This window comes from Mustela erminea, chromosome 1 (genome assembly GCF_009829155.1).
Source record: "Mustela erminea isolate mMusErm1 chromosome 1, mMusErm1.Pri, whole genome shotgun sequence".
Classification (NCBI taxonomy): domain Eukaryota; kingdom Metazoa; phylum Chordata; class Mammalia; order Carnivora; family Mustelidae; genus Mustela; species Mustela erminea.
Window position 1 is genome coordinate 11,602,670 of NC_045614.1, and position 14,935 is coordinate 11,617,604.

Consider the following 14,935-nt stretch of genomic DNA (forward strand, 5'->3'; position numbering starts at 1 on the left):
CTTTCTGATGGAGGCATAATACTCCATAGTGTATATGGACCACATCTTCATTATCCATTCGTCCGTTGAAGAGCATCTTGGTTCTTTCCATAGTTTGGTGACCGTGGCCATTGCTGCTATAAACTTTGGGATACAGATGGCCCTTCTTTTCACTCCATCTGTATCTTTGGGGTAAATACCCAGGAGTACAATTGCAGGGTCATAGGGAAGCTCTATTTTTAATTTCTTGAGGAATCTCCACACTGTTCTCCAAAGAGGCTGGATCAACTTGCATTCCCACCAACAGTGTAAGAGGGTTCCCCTTTCTCCACATCCCCTCCAACACATGTTGGTTTCCTGTCTTGTTAATTATGGCCATTCTAACTGGTGTAAGGTGATATCTCAATGTGGTTTTAATTTGAATCTCCCTGATGGCTAAAGATGATGAATATTTTTCGTGTGTCTGATAGCCATTAGTATATCTTCCTTAGAAAACTGTCTGTTCATATGTTCTCCCCATTTTTTGATATGGTTGTCTGTTTTGTATGTGTTGAGTTTCAGGAGTTCATTATAGATCCTGGATATCAACTTTTTGTCTGTACTGTCATTTGCAAATATCTTCTCCCATTCCGTGGGTTGCCTCTTTGTTTTCTTGACTGTTTCCTTTGCTGTGCAGAAGCTTTGGTTTTGATGAAGTTCCAAAAGTTTATTTTCCCTTTTTGTTTCCTTTGCCTTTGGAGACATATCTTGAAAGAAGTTGCTGTGGCTGATATCGAAGAGATTACTGCCTATGTTCTCCTCTAGGATTCTGAGGGATTCCTGTCTCACGTTGAGGTCTTTTATCCATTTTGAGATTATCTTTGTGTACAGTGTAAGAGAATGGTCGAGTTTCATTCTTCTACATATAGCAGTCCAGTTTTCCCAGAACCATTTATTGAAGAGACTCTTTTTTCCACTGTATATTTTTTCCTGTTTTGTCAAAGATTAATTGACCATAGAGTTGAAGGTCCATATCTGGGCTCTCTACTCTGTTCCACTGGTCTATGTGTCTGTTTTTATGCCAGTACCATGCTATCTTGGTGATCACAGCTTTGTAGTAAAGCTTGAAATCAGGTAACGTGATGCCCCCAGTTTTATTTTTGTTTTTCAATATTTCCTTAGCAATTCGGGGTCTCTTCTGATTCCATATAAATTTTTGGATTCTTTGCTCCAGTGCTTTGAAGAATACTGGTGGAATTTTGATCAGAATGGCATTAAAAGGATAGTTTTCTCTAGGCAGTATAGACAATTTAACAATGTTTATTCCTCCAATCCAAGAGCATGGAATTGTCTTCCATCTTTTTGTGTCTTCTTCAGTTTCTTTCATGAGCGTTCTGTAGTTCCTCGAATACAGATCCTTTACCTCTTTGGTTAGGTTTATTCCCAGGTATCTTATGGCTCTTGGTGCTATAGTAAATGGAATCGATTCTCTAATGTCCCTTTCTGTATTTTCATTGTTAGTGTATAAGAAAGCCACTAATTTCTGCACATTGACTTTGTATCCTGCCACGTTGCTGAATTGCTGTATGAGTTCGAGTAGTTTGGGGGTGGAGTCTTTTGGGTTTTCCATATAAAGAATCATGTCATCTGCAAAGAGAGAGAGTTTGACTTCTTCATTGCCAATTTGGATACCTTTTATTTCTCTTTGTTGTCTGATTGCTGTTGCTAGGACTTCTAATACTATGTTGAACAAGAGTGGTGAGAGTGGGCATCCTTGTCATGCTTCTGATCTCAACAGGAAGGCTGCAAGCTTTTTCCCATTGAGTTCTCATTGTTTTCGCACCACACCCAGTGCTCCATGCAATCCGTGCCCTCTCCAATACCCACCACCTGGTTCCCCCAGCCTCCCACCCTCCACCCCTTCAAAACCCTCAGATTGTTTTTCAGAGTCCATAGTCTCTCATGGTTCACCTCCCCTTCCAATTTCCCTCAACTCCCTTCTCCTCTCCATCTCCCATTGTCCTCCATGCTATTTGTTGTACTCTACAAATAAGTGAAACCATATGAAAATTGACTCTCTCTGCTTGACTTATTTCACTCAGCATAATCTCTTCCAGTCCTGTCCATGTTGCTACAAAAGTTGGGTATTCACCCCCTCTGATGGAGGCATAATACTCCATAGTGTATATGGACCACATCTTCTTTATCCTTCGTCCGAGAAGGGCATCCTGGTTCTTTCCATGGTTTGGCGACTGTGGCCATTGCTGCTATAAACATTGGAGTACAGATGGCCCTTCTTTTCACTCCATCTGTATCTTTGGAGTAAATACCCAGAAGTGCAATTGCAGGGTCATAGCGAAGTTCTATTTTTAATTTCTTGAGGAATCTCCACACTTTTTTCCAAAGTGGCTGCCCCAACTTACATTCCCACCAACAGTGTAGGAGGTTTTCCCTTTCTCCACATCCTCTCCAACGCATGTTGCTTCCTGTCTTGTTAATTTGGGCCATTCTCTCTGGTGTAAGGTGGTATCTCAATGTGTTTTTAATTTGAATCTCCATGATGACTAGTGATGATGAACATTTTTCCATGTGTCTGATAGCCATTTAGAAAGATAAACTTGAAATGGATAAAAGACTTCAACGTGAGACAGGTATCCATCAGAACCCTAGAGAATATAGGCAGTAACCTCTTCAATATCAACCCCAGCAACTTCTTTCAAGATATGTCTCCAAAGGCAAAGGAAACAAAAGTGAAGATGAACTTTTGGGACTTCATCAAGATCAGAAGCTTCTGCACAGCAAAGGAAACAATCAACAAACCAAAGAGGCAACCCACAGAAAGGGAGAAGATATTTGCAAATGACAGTACAGACAAAAGGTTGATTTCCAGGATCTATAAAGAACTCCTCAAACTCAACACACACAAAACAGACAATCATATATTAAAAAAATGGGCAGATGATATGAACAGAGACTTCTCTGGAGGTTTTTATGTTTGTTCACTTTTTTTTTTTCTCTCGCCTTGACCGCATTTGATCATTTTTGTAGGTTAGAGGAAATCAAACTGCACCCTGACCTCCCTCTCAGAGAGAAGCCTCAGTCTGCTCTCCTGTGAGTGCTCCAGAGCCCTTCTAAATTCCCCCTTGGCCGCTGGCAAAGCAGGTTCTGAGTCATGGTCCCTGGGGCACAGAATCTTCTGCTTGTACCCAAAACCACAGCAGCGGTGGCTGTCTGGGCAGCTCCAGACCGCCAGAGATGTTCCAAGCAGCGATTGCACACTGAGATTTTCCTGCTGGCCTGGGCTGGGAGTGCCTGGTTCCTCTGGGTCTAAGTGTGCTGGGTTTGTGTGCACCTCTTTCAGGGAAGGCTGGGGGTCAAGCATGCATCTCAGGCTGATAGCTGGGCACGGGTCCAAGAACACCAGGCTGGGCCTTCGTGCACCCATCTCAGGGGAGAGTTTGGGGCACGAGCACGTCTCAGGTTCTGAATGGCGCGGGTCTAAGAGAGCCAGGTGGGCCTTCGCGCACCTCTCTCAAGGGAAGGTGTGGCCCATGTGCATCTCCAGCTCTGTTAGCACAGCTCGGTGTTCTGCCATCTGGCGAGGCTCCCAGCCCCTCACAGGAGCCAGACCCCATGAGTTCTCTGGCACGCTGGCAGCTCAGGGACCAAGACCTGATTTCTCCGCCACACTCTCTCTGGCTCAGCACCATGGAAAGCTGTCCTGGGTCCAGGGAACCCCCTCCCCCTAGCCACCCCGATTCCCACAGTATCCCCCCCCCACGATCCTTTGCTCTTTCTGAGTGCTTTCAACCAGTCTCCAAGTTAATGCTGGTCCCCAGATCCAGGGCACTCTCGTATTAGGGGTATTACTTTCCAATCAGTCGCCTCTGGTGGCTCCCTCCCCCCTTTGTTTATCTTCTGATATCAGTCCAATGTTCCCACTCCGCTTCACCTGCCCACTGGCGTCTTCTGCCCCTGTAGAGATACAGACATGTATAATTCTGATCTCAGGCTGATTTCATGGGTGATCGGAGTTCTTTGGTAGGTAATCATCTCACTTTAGGGTACAGGTTGGAAAGACGCCTCCTCCTACTTCCCCGCCATCTTCTATTTTGTTCATTTTTTTTTTTAAAAGAAAATTTATTTTTATTCCATTTCCATTTTAATTTTTCTTAATTTTTTAATATGTTCAGTTAGCCAGTATATAGTTCATCTTTAGTTTTGATGTAGAGCATACTCACAATCATGAGTCCAAGTCATGTGTAGAATTATTAAATTACTGTATTATACTTACTAGATTGTTCTCTATGTTGGCTTTATGTTCTACACCAATAAAATTTTATTAAATTGAAAATTGTACAGGCTGTAGACCTTTTTGCTGAGATGCCCACAATTCAACACTTATCTCTGTATCCACGTACTTGGCAATGTGACTGTGAAGCTCCTTCCATTGAGAGGTAGAGTCTATTTCTCCAACTTTGAATCTGTACTGAACTTAGTTGGGGTGTTTTTGCCTTGACTATTAGTATCTGCTGAAAATGACAATGTGCTTCAAGGGGTCATTGTGTCTTTTTGCTGATGCCTTGTAACTCTGCCTCTGCCATGTACACAAGACCAGACTACCTTTCTGTGAAAGGTAAAAACATGTAAAACAGAGCTCAGCAACTGTAACCATGGTCAACCTAGACCAGCCTATCACCAGCAAGACACCAAATGCGAGAATGCAGCTAGGATGAATGGAGCATTTCCAGCTGAGCTACAGCTGACCACAGCCTCAAGAGACCAGTGGAGACCAAAAGACTTCCCCATCATAGGCCCCATGCTATTTTAAAGGAAACATAATCTTATATCTTTTACTTTTAGCATGGCTTTTCAAACAGCAATTGGTGACTGATTCAATAACCAATGTAAACAGAACTGAGAATATTAAGAATAATCAACTGCTTTTTAGTTTTGATATTTTTCTGATATATGAAAGCACTATTCATAATGGCCTAGTTATTCACATTTATTTCAAATATCTGTACTAAAAATTGAACACCATTGAGACTCCCATTCAGGTAACTGGGAGAGTTTGGAAAGACCTCTATTTTTTTACAGGAATAACTTGTGGGACCCTAAGTCACAAGTTTCCACTCTCAGGGCATTACTGAGCAGTAATTCCAGCTCTTGTCTGAAATTGATCTATGATCCTCTGATCATAGGATGAAAGAGAGTTTAGAACAAAAAAATGGTAAAGAAATTAATGACAGGGAGGAGTCAAGATGGCGGAGAAGTAGCAGGCTGAGACTGCTTCAGCTAGCCGGAGATCAGCTAGATAGCTTATCTAAAGATTGCAAACACCTGAAAATCCATCGGCAGATCGAAGAGAAGAAGAGCAGCAATTCTGGAAACAGAAAAACAACCACTTTCTGAAAGGTAGGACCGGCAGAGAAGTGAATCCAAAGCGACGGGAAGATAGACCCCGGGGGGAGGGGCCGGCTCCCGGCAAGCAGCGGAGCAACCGCGCACAAAATCAGGACTTTTAAAAGTCTGTTCCGCTGAGGGACATCGCTCTAGAGGCTAAACCGGGGCGAAGCCAAAGCGGGTTCAGCATGGCCTCAGGTCCCACAGGGTCACAGAAGGATCGGGGGTGTCTGAGTGTCACAGACCTTGCGGGTATTGGAACGGGAAAGCCGGCTACAGAGACAGAGCCGACAGTAAGCTCACAGCTCGGTGTTACCTTGAACTGGTCGCAGGCTCGGTGAGCTCGGAGCGCGGCCGGAGGTCAGGCAAACGGGAGTAACTGGCGCTGTTCTCTGAGGGCGCACTGAGGAGTGGGGCCCTGGGCTCTCGGCTCCTCCGGCCAGAGACCAGGAGGCCGCCATTTGTATTCCCGTCCTCCGGAACTCTACGGAAAGCACTCAGGGAACAAAAGCTCCTGAAAGCAAACCCGAGCGGATTACTCACCCGGCCCCGGGTAAGGGCGGTGTCATTCCGCCTGGGGTAAAGACACTTGAGAATCACTACAACAGGCCCCTCCCCCAGAAGATCAACAAGAAATCCAGCCGACACCAAGTTCACCTAACAAGGAGTGCGGTTTCAATACCAAGGAGAGCAGCGGAATTCCAGAGGAGGAGAAAGCCAAGCACGGAACTCATGGATTTTTCCCTGTGATTTTTTTTTTAGTCTTGCAGTTAATTTAATTTTTTTTCTTTTTTTTTTTTTTTTTTTCCCTCGCCTTCGGGTAAAATTTTTTTTTTTTAACTGTTACCTTTTTCTTTTTTAACGATTTTTTACTAGTTTATCTAATATATATATTTTTTCTTTTTTACATTTTTCTTAGGTGTTTTCTTTTTTTTTTAATTCTTTTCTTTTCCTTTTTTTTCTTTTTCTTTTTTCTTTTTTTTCTTTCTTCCTTTTTGAACCTCTTTTTATCCCCTTTCTCCCCCCTCACGATTTTGGATCTCTTCTAATTTGGTTAAAGCATTTTTTCCTGGGGTTGTTGCCACCCTTTTAGTATTTTACTTGCCCCTTCATATACTCTTATCTGGACAAAATGACAAGACGGAAAAATTCAACACAAAAAAAAGAACAAGAGGCAGTACTGAAGGCTAGGGACCTAATCAATACAGACATTGGTAATATGTCAGATCTAGAGTTCAGAATGACAATTCTCAAGGTTCTAGCCGGGCTCGAAAAAGGCATGGAAGATATAAGAGAAACCCTCTCAAGAGATATAAAAGCCCTTTCTGGAGAAATAAAAGAACTAAAATCTAACCAAGTTGAAATCAAAAAAGCTATTAATGAGGTGCATCAAAAATGGAGGCTCTCACTGCTAGGATAAATGAGGCAGAAGAAAGAATTAGTGATATAGAAGACCAAATGACAGAGAATAAAGAAGCTGAGCAAAAGAGGGAAAAACAGCTACTGGACCACGAGGGGAGAATTCGAGAGATAAGTGACACCATAAGACGAAACAACGTTAGAATAATTGGGATTCCAGAAGAAGAAGAAAGAGAGAGGGGAGCAGAAGGTATACTGGAGAGAATTATTGGGGAGAATTTCCCCAATATGGCAAAGGGAACGAGCATCAAAATTCAGGAGGTTCAGAGAACGCCCCTCCAAATCAATAAGAATAGGCCCACACCCCGTCACCTAATAGTAAAATTTACAAGTCTCAGTGACAAAGAGAAAATCCTGAAAGCAGCCCGGGAAAAGAAGTCTGTAACATACAATGGTAAAAATATTAGATTGGCAGCTGACTTATCCACAGAGACCTGGCAGGCCAGAAAGAGCTGGCATGATATTTTCAGAGCACTAAACAAGAAAAACATGCAGCCAAGAATACTATATCCAGCTAGGCTATCATTGAAAATAGAAAGAGAGATTAAAAGCTTCCAGGACAAACAAAAACTGAAAGAATTTGCAAACACCAAACCAGCTCTACAGGAAATATTGAAAGGGGTCCTCTAAGCAAAGAGAGAGCCTACAAGTGGTAGATCAGAAAGGAACAGAGACCATATACAGTAACAGTCACCTTACAGGCAATACAATGGCACTAAATTCATATCTCTCAATAGTTACCCTGAATGTTAATGGGCTAAATGTCCCTGTCAAAAGACACAGGCTATCAGAATGGATAAAAAAACAAAACCCATCTATATGTTGCCTCCAAGAAACTCATTTTAAGCCCGAAGACACCTCCAGATTTAAAGTGAGGGGGTGGAAAAGAATTTACCATGCTAATGGACATCAGAAGAAAGCAGGAGTGGCAATCCTTATATCAGATCAATTAGATTTTAAGCCAAAGACTAAAATAAGAGATGAGGAAGGACACTATATCATACTCAAAGGGTCTGTCCAACAAGAAGATTTAACAATTTTAAATATCTATGCCCCCAACGTGGGAGCAGCCAACTATATAAACCAATTAATAACAAAATCAAAGAAACACATCAACAATAATACAATAATAGTAGGGGACTTTAACACTCCCCTCACTGAAATGGACAGATCATCCAAGCAAAAGATCAGCAAGGAAATAAAAGCCTTAAACGACACACTGGACCAGATGGACATCACAGATATATTTAGAATATTTCATCCCAAAGCAACAGAATACACATTCTTCTCTAGTGCACATGGAACATTCTCCAGAATAGATCACATCCTCGGTCCTAAATCAGGACTCAACCGGTATCAAAAGATTGGGATCATTCCCTGCATATTTTCAGACCACAATGCTCTAAAGCTAGAACTCAACCACAAAAGGAAGTTTGGAAAGAACCCAAATACATGGAGACTAAACAGCATCCTTCTAAAGAATGAATGGGTCAACCGGGAAATTAAAGAAGAATTGAAAAAAATCATGGAAACAAATGATAATGAAAATACAACGGTTCAAAACCTGTGGGACGCAACAAAGGCAGTCCTGAGAGGAAAATATATAGCGGTACAAGCCTTTCTCAAGAAACAAGAAAGGTCTCAGGTACACAACCTAACCCTACACCTAAAGGAGTTGGAGAAAGAACAAGAAAGAAACCCTAAGCCCAGCAGGAGAAGAGAAATCATAAAGATCAGAGCAGAAATCAATGAAATAGAAACCAAAAAAACAATAGAACAAATCAACGAAACGAGGAGCTGGTTCTTTGAAAGAATTAATAAAATTGATAAACCCCTGGCCCGACTTATCAAAAAGAAAAGAGAAAGGACCCAAATAAATAAAATCATGAATGAAAGAGGAGAGATCACAACTAACACCAAAGAAATACAAACTATTATAAGAACATACTATGAGCAACTCTACGCCAATAAATTTGACAATCTGGAAGAAATGGATGCATTCCTAGAAACATATAAACTACCACAACTGAACCAGGAAGAAATAGAAAGCCTGAACAGACCCATAACCAGTAAGGAGATTGAAACAGTCATTAAAAATCTCCAAACAAACAAAAGCCCAGGGCCAGGCGGCTTCCCGGGGGAATTCTACCAAACATTTAAAGAAGAACTAATTCCTATTCTCCTGAAACTGTTCCAAAAAATAGAAATGGAAGGAAAACTTCCAAACTCATTTTATGAGGCCAGCATCACCTTGATCCCAAAACCAGACAAGGATCCCACCAAAAAAGAGAGCTATAGACCGATATCCTTGATGAACACAGATGCGAAAATACTCAACAAAATACTAGCCAATAGGATTCAACAGTACATTAAAAAGATTATTCACCACGACAAGTGGGATTTATTCCAGGACTGCAAGGTTGGTTCAACATCCGCAAATCAGTCAATGTGATACAACACATCAATAAAAGAAAGAACAAGAACCATATGATACTCTCAATAGATGCTGAAAAAGCATTTGACAAAGTACAGCATCCCTTCCTGATCAAAACTCTTCAAAGTGTAGGGATAGAGGGCACATACCTCAATATCATCAAAGCCATCTATGAAAAACCCACCGCAAATATCATTCTCAATGGAGAAAAACTGAAAGCTTTTCCGCTAAGGTCAGGAACACGGCAGGGATGTCCATTATCACCACTGCTATTCAACATAGTACTAGAGGTCCTAGCCTCAGCAATCAGACAACAAAAGGAAATTAAAGGCATCCAAATCGGCAAAGAAGAAGTCAAATTATCACTCTTCGCAGATGATATGATACTATATGTGGAAAACCCAAAAGACTCCACTCCAAAACTGCTAGAACTTATACAGGAATTCAGTAAAGTGTCAGGATATAAAATCAATGCACAGAAATCAGTTGCATTTCTCTACACCAACAGCAAGACAGAAGAAAGAGAAATTAAGGAGTCAATCCCATTTACAATTGCACCCAAAACCATAAGATACCTAGGAATAAACCTAACCAAAGAGGCACAGGATCTATACTCAGAAAACTATAAAGTACTCATGAAAGAAATTGAGGAAGACACAAAGAAATGGAAAAATGTTCCATGCTCCTGGATTGGAAGAATAAATATTGTGAAAATGTCTATGCTACCTAAAGCAATCTACACATTTAATGCAATTCCTATCAAAGTACCATCCATCTTTTTCAAAGAAATGGAACAAATAATGCTAAAATTTATATGGAACCAGAAAAGACCTCGAATAGCCAAAGGGATATTGAAAAAGAAAGCCAACGTTGGTGGCATCACAATTCCGGACTTCAAGCTCTATTACAAAGCTGTCGTCATCAAGACAGCATGGTACTGGCACAAAAACAGACACATAGATCAATGGAACAGAATAGAGAGCCCAGAAATAGACCCTCAACTCTATGGTCAACTAATCTTCGACAAAGCAGGAAAGAATGTCCAATGGCAAAAAGACAGCCTCTTCAATAAATGGTGCTGGGAAAATTGGACAGCCACATGCAGAAAAATGAAATTGGACCATTTCCTTACACCACACACAAAAATAGACTCAAAATGGATGAAGGACCTCAATGTGAGAAAGGAATCCATCAAAATCCTTGAGGAGAACACAGGCAGCAACCACTTTGACCTCTGCCGCAGCAACATCTTCCTAGGAACAACGCAAAAGGCAAGGGAAGCAAGGGCAAAAATGAACTATTGGGATTTCATCAAGATCAAAAGCTTTTGCACAGCAAAGGAAACAGTTAACAAAATCAAAAGACAACTGACAGAATGGGAGAAGATATTTGCAAATGGCATATCAGATAAAGGACTCGTGTCCAGAATCTATAAAGAACTTAGCAAACTCAACACCCAAAGAACAAATAATCCAATCAAGAAATGGGCAGAGGACATGAACAGACATTTCTGCAAAGAAGACATCCAGATGGCCAACAGACACATGAAAAAGTGCTCCATATCACTCGGCATCAGGGAAATACAAATCAAAACCACAATGAGATATCACCTCACACCAGTCAGAATGGCTAAAATCAACAAGTCAGGAAATGACAGATGCTGGCGAGGATGCGGAGAAAGGGGAACCCTCCTACATTGTTGGTGGGAATGCAAGCTGGTGCAGCCACTCTGGAAAACAGCATGGAGGTTCCTCAAAATGTTGAAAATAGAACTGCCCTATGACCCAGCAATTGCACTATTGGGTATTTACCCTAAAGATACAAACGTAGTGATCCAAAGGGGCACATGCACCCGAATGTTTATAGCAGCAATGTCCACAATAGCCAAACTATGGAAAGAACCTAGATGTCCATCAACAGATGAATGGATCAAGAAGATGTGGTATATATACACAATGGAATACTATGCAGCCATCAAAAGAAATGAAATCTTGCCATTTGCGACAACATGGATGGAACTAGAGCGTATCATGCTTAGCGAAATAAGTCAAGCAGAGAAAGACAACTATCATATGATCTCCCTGATATGAGGAAGTGGTGATGCAACATGGGGGCTTAAGTGAGTAGGAGAAGAATAAATGAAACAAGATGGGATTGGGAGGGAGACAAACCATAAGTGACTCTTAATCTCACAAAACAAACTGAGGGTTGCTGGGGGGAGGGGGTTTGGGAGAAGGGGGTGGGATTATGGACATTGGGGAGGGTATGTGTTTTGGTGAGTGCTGTGAAGTGTGTAAACCTGGTGATTCACAGACCTGTACCCCTGGGGATAAAAATATATGTTTATTAAAAAAATTAAAAAATTAATTAAAAAAAAAAAAAGAAATTAATGACAGAATGAATGCACCAATTGTTCACTCACTCACACTATGATATTGATGACAACATTTTTAAAGGGGGAGAGTTTAGGGCAATGGAAGGAGTAATATTTGTAGGCAGGGCTTGAATTTTTCAAGTAGAAACAGGATGTCATCCAATTAAATAACCCATATTCTACCACTAAATTCTTCAGTACAATTAATAAAACCCTTTAAACATGGACACCGTAAGGAATAGATGTTCATGATCAAAAACACATTATCCACAAAAAAAAAATATGGTGTGATAGAAAATTTAACATCATATTTCAGGTATTCTCTGACACGTGTTTATGTATTAAGTAAATTGGTTTGTGCAAATTTGTCTTTCCATAGATTACACTTGAGGGGCGTTTTTCATAAGCAATTTCTGCCTTACTATTCTCTGACAGAGATACTGTGGATGCTTAGCTGATAGGATCAGGAACATGATCTTAAGGAGGATCATAAAGTCCCATGACTACCTATGAAACAAAATAGTAGGTTAAAGCTTGTATTACCAGGAAGGGCATTTAAGTTATTAACATAGAAAGAATGACAGACAGAGTGAAAAACTGTGATCTCAGAATTTCCTCTGCAAAAAAAATTATAAAAATGACCTCAGTTGCCAATGACATTTAGTTTATAAAACTAGGACCATTCATTACTATATGAGGCAAATGGGAATCTCCAAATAGTTTTTTTTTTTAATTTTTTTTTAATAAACATATATTTTTATCCTCAGGGGTACAGGTCTGTGAATCACCAGGTTTACACACTTCACAGCACTCACCAAAGCACATACCCTCCCCAATGTCCATAATCCCACCCCCTTCTCCCAAACCCCCTCCCCCCAGCAACCCTCAGTTTGTTTTGTGAGATTAAGAGTCACTTATGGTTTGTCTCCCTCCCAATCCCATCTTGTTTCATTTATTCTTCTCTTACCCACTTAAGCCCCCATGTTGCATCACCACTAATTCAAGGTTGGGACGAACTTTGGAAATTAAGGAAACAAAAAAAAATTGTTAGCTCTCAGAAGCAGTAGAAAATTTAACAGACACTTATTTAAATTCCATAAAGCAGTTGATCTTTAGAAAAATTGAAACTCCAGGATATAAAAGAGAGATTAAGTTCCTCTTTCATGATCTGATTAAAGAATCACAATTTCTGGGTATTAGGCACTAAGCCTGCAAGCACAGGTACTTGTTGAAAAATGGCCTCTTGCAAAAATGAACTATTGGGATTTCATCAAGATCAAAAGCTTTTGCACAGCAAAGGAAACAGTTAACAAAATCAAAAGACAACTGACAGAATGGGAGAAAATATTTGCAAACGACATATCAGATAAAGGACTCGTGTCCAGAATCTATAAAGAACTTAGCAAACTCAACACCCAAAGAACAAATAATCCAATCAAGAAATGGGCAGAGGACATGAACAGACATTTCTGCAAAGAAGACATCCAGATGGCCAACAGACACATGAAAAAGTGCTCCATATCACTCGGCATCAGGGAAATACAAATCAAAACCACAATGAGATATCACCTCACACCAGTCAGAATGGCTAAAATCAACAAGTCAGGAAATGACAGATGCTGGCGAGAATGCGGAGAAAGGGGAACCCTCCTACACTGTTGGTGGGAATGCAAGCTGGTGCAGCCACTCTGGAAAACAGCATGGAGGTTCCTCAAAATGTTGAAAATAGAACTGCCCTATGACCCAGCAATTGCACTACTGGGTATTTACCCTAAAGATACAATCGTGGTGATCCAAAGGGGCACATGCACCCGAATGTTTATAGCAGCAATGTCCACAATAGCCAAACTATGGAAAGAACCTAGATGTCCATCAACAGATGAATGGATCAAGAAGAAGTGGTATATATACACAATGGAATACTATGCAGCCATCAAAAGAAATGAAATCTTGCCATTTGCGACAACATGGATGGAACTAGAGCGTATCATGCTTAGTGAAATAAGTCAAGCAGAGAAAGACAACTATCATATGATCTCCCTGATATGAGGAAGTGGTGATGCAACATGGGGGCTTAAGTGGGTAGGAGAAGAATCAATGAAACAAGATGGGATTGGGAGGGAGACAAACCATAAGTGACTCTTAATCTCACAAAACAAACTGAGGGTTGCTGGGGGGAGGGGGTTTGGGAGAAGGGGGAGGGATTATGGACATTGGGGAGGGTATGTGCTTTGGTGAGTGCTGTGAAGTGTGTAAACCTGGTGATTCACAGACCTGTACCCCTGGGGATAAAAATATATGTTTATAAAAAATTAAAAATTAAAAAAAAAAGAAAAATGGCCTCTTTATGGATGCTCTGAAAAATACATTTAGAGCCTCCTTTATATCTTTGTTCCTCAAACTATAGATGAAGGGATTCAGCATAGGTGTGACCATCGTGTACATCACCGTGGCTACTGCACTTGAGTGGGAGCTCTGGGTAGCAGCAGAGCTAAGGTACACTCCTAGGCTAGTACAATAAAATAAGGAGACAACCAAGAGATGTGACGCACATGTGGAAAATGCCTTATGCTTGCCCTGAGATGATGAAATCCCACATATGGAGGAAACTATCTTAGAATAAGAGTAAAGGACCCTGGCTAGGGGAACACCAGTCAGGAGGATAGCTGCAGAATACATCACCATGTTATTGAGAAAGGTGTCAGAACATGCAAGTTAGATCATCTGATTGAGCTCACAGAAAAAGTGGGGGATTTCCACCTCTGTACAGAAGGATTGCTGCAACACCATTAAGGTTTGTAACAAAGAATGCAGAACACTCATGATCCAGGATACCAGAACCAGCAGTCCACAAGGCTGAGGGCTCATTGTTGCCATGTAGTGTAGGGGGTGGCAGATTGCCACAAAGCGATCATAAGCCATCACAGTCAAGAGGAAGTTGTCCAAAGTTGCAAGAAGTATAAAAAAGAACATCTGCATGATGCAGCTGCCATAAGGTATGACTTTTTTCTGTGTTTCTATATTCACCAACATCTTGGGAATGGTGGTGAAGGTGAAACAGATGTCTACAAAGGACAGGTTGGCAAGGAAGAAGTATATGGGCATATGGAGATGGGAATCTGAACTAACAGCCAAGAAGATGAGCAGATTCCCAAGTATGGTAACCAGGTACATGGACAGGAACAGCCCAAAGAGGAAGGGTTGCAATTCTGGTCCCTCTGAAAATCCCAGAAGAAGAAATCCCAAAATTTGTGTATCATTCTCCAGTTTCATGTCATTGATGTGACTACAAAAATAAGAAAGAAAGAGCACAACACAATCATGCATTACTAACCTGAAGATAT

At 41.1% G+C, this 14,935-nt stretch overlaps 1 protein-coding gene across 1 annotated transcript; it reads right to left on the reverse strand.

Moving 5' to 3' along the window:
* Positions 1–12,068: 12,068 nt before the first annotated feature.
* Positions 12,069–14,765, reverse strand: LOC116568233 (olfactory receptor-like protein OLF4). The gene is made up of 3 exons (XM_032303751.1): positions 14,411–14,765; positions 13,959–14,125; positions 12,069–12,098 (listed from the first exon to the last, which is right to left on the reverse strand). Exons 1-3 carry the CDS (start codon positions 14,763–14,765, stop codon positions 12,069–12,071), a joined length of 552 nt encoding a protein of 183 aa, XP_032159642.1.
* Between the last annotated feature and the right edge of the window lie 170 nt (positions 14,766–14,935).

Excerpts from the sequence above, each read along its gene's own strand:
- LOC116568233 (XM_032303751.1), bottom strand. The coding sequence starts at position 14,765 with ATGTACCTGGTTACCATACTTGGGAATCTGCTCATCTTCTTGGCTGTT. Across the intron at positions 14,126-14,410 it reads TCTGGTATCCTGGATCATGA|TTGTCTCCTTATTTTATTGT; the intron begins GTGTTCTGCATT and ends CACATCTCTTGG. Across the intron at positions 12,099-13,958 it reads ATATAAAGGAGGCTCTAAAT|GTAGTCATGGGACTTTATGA; the intron begins GTATTTTTCAGA and ends TTTGTTTCATAG.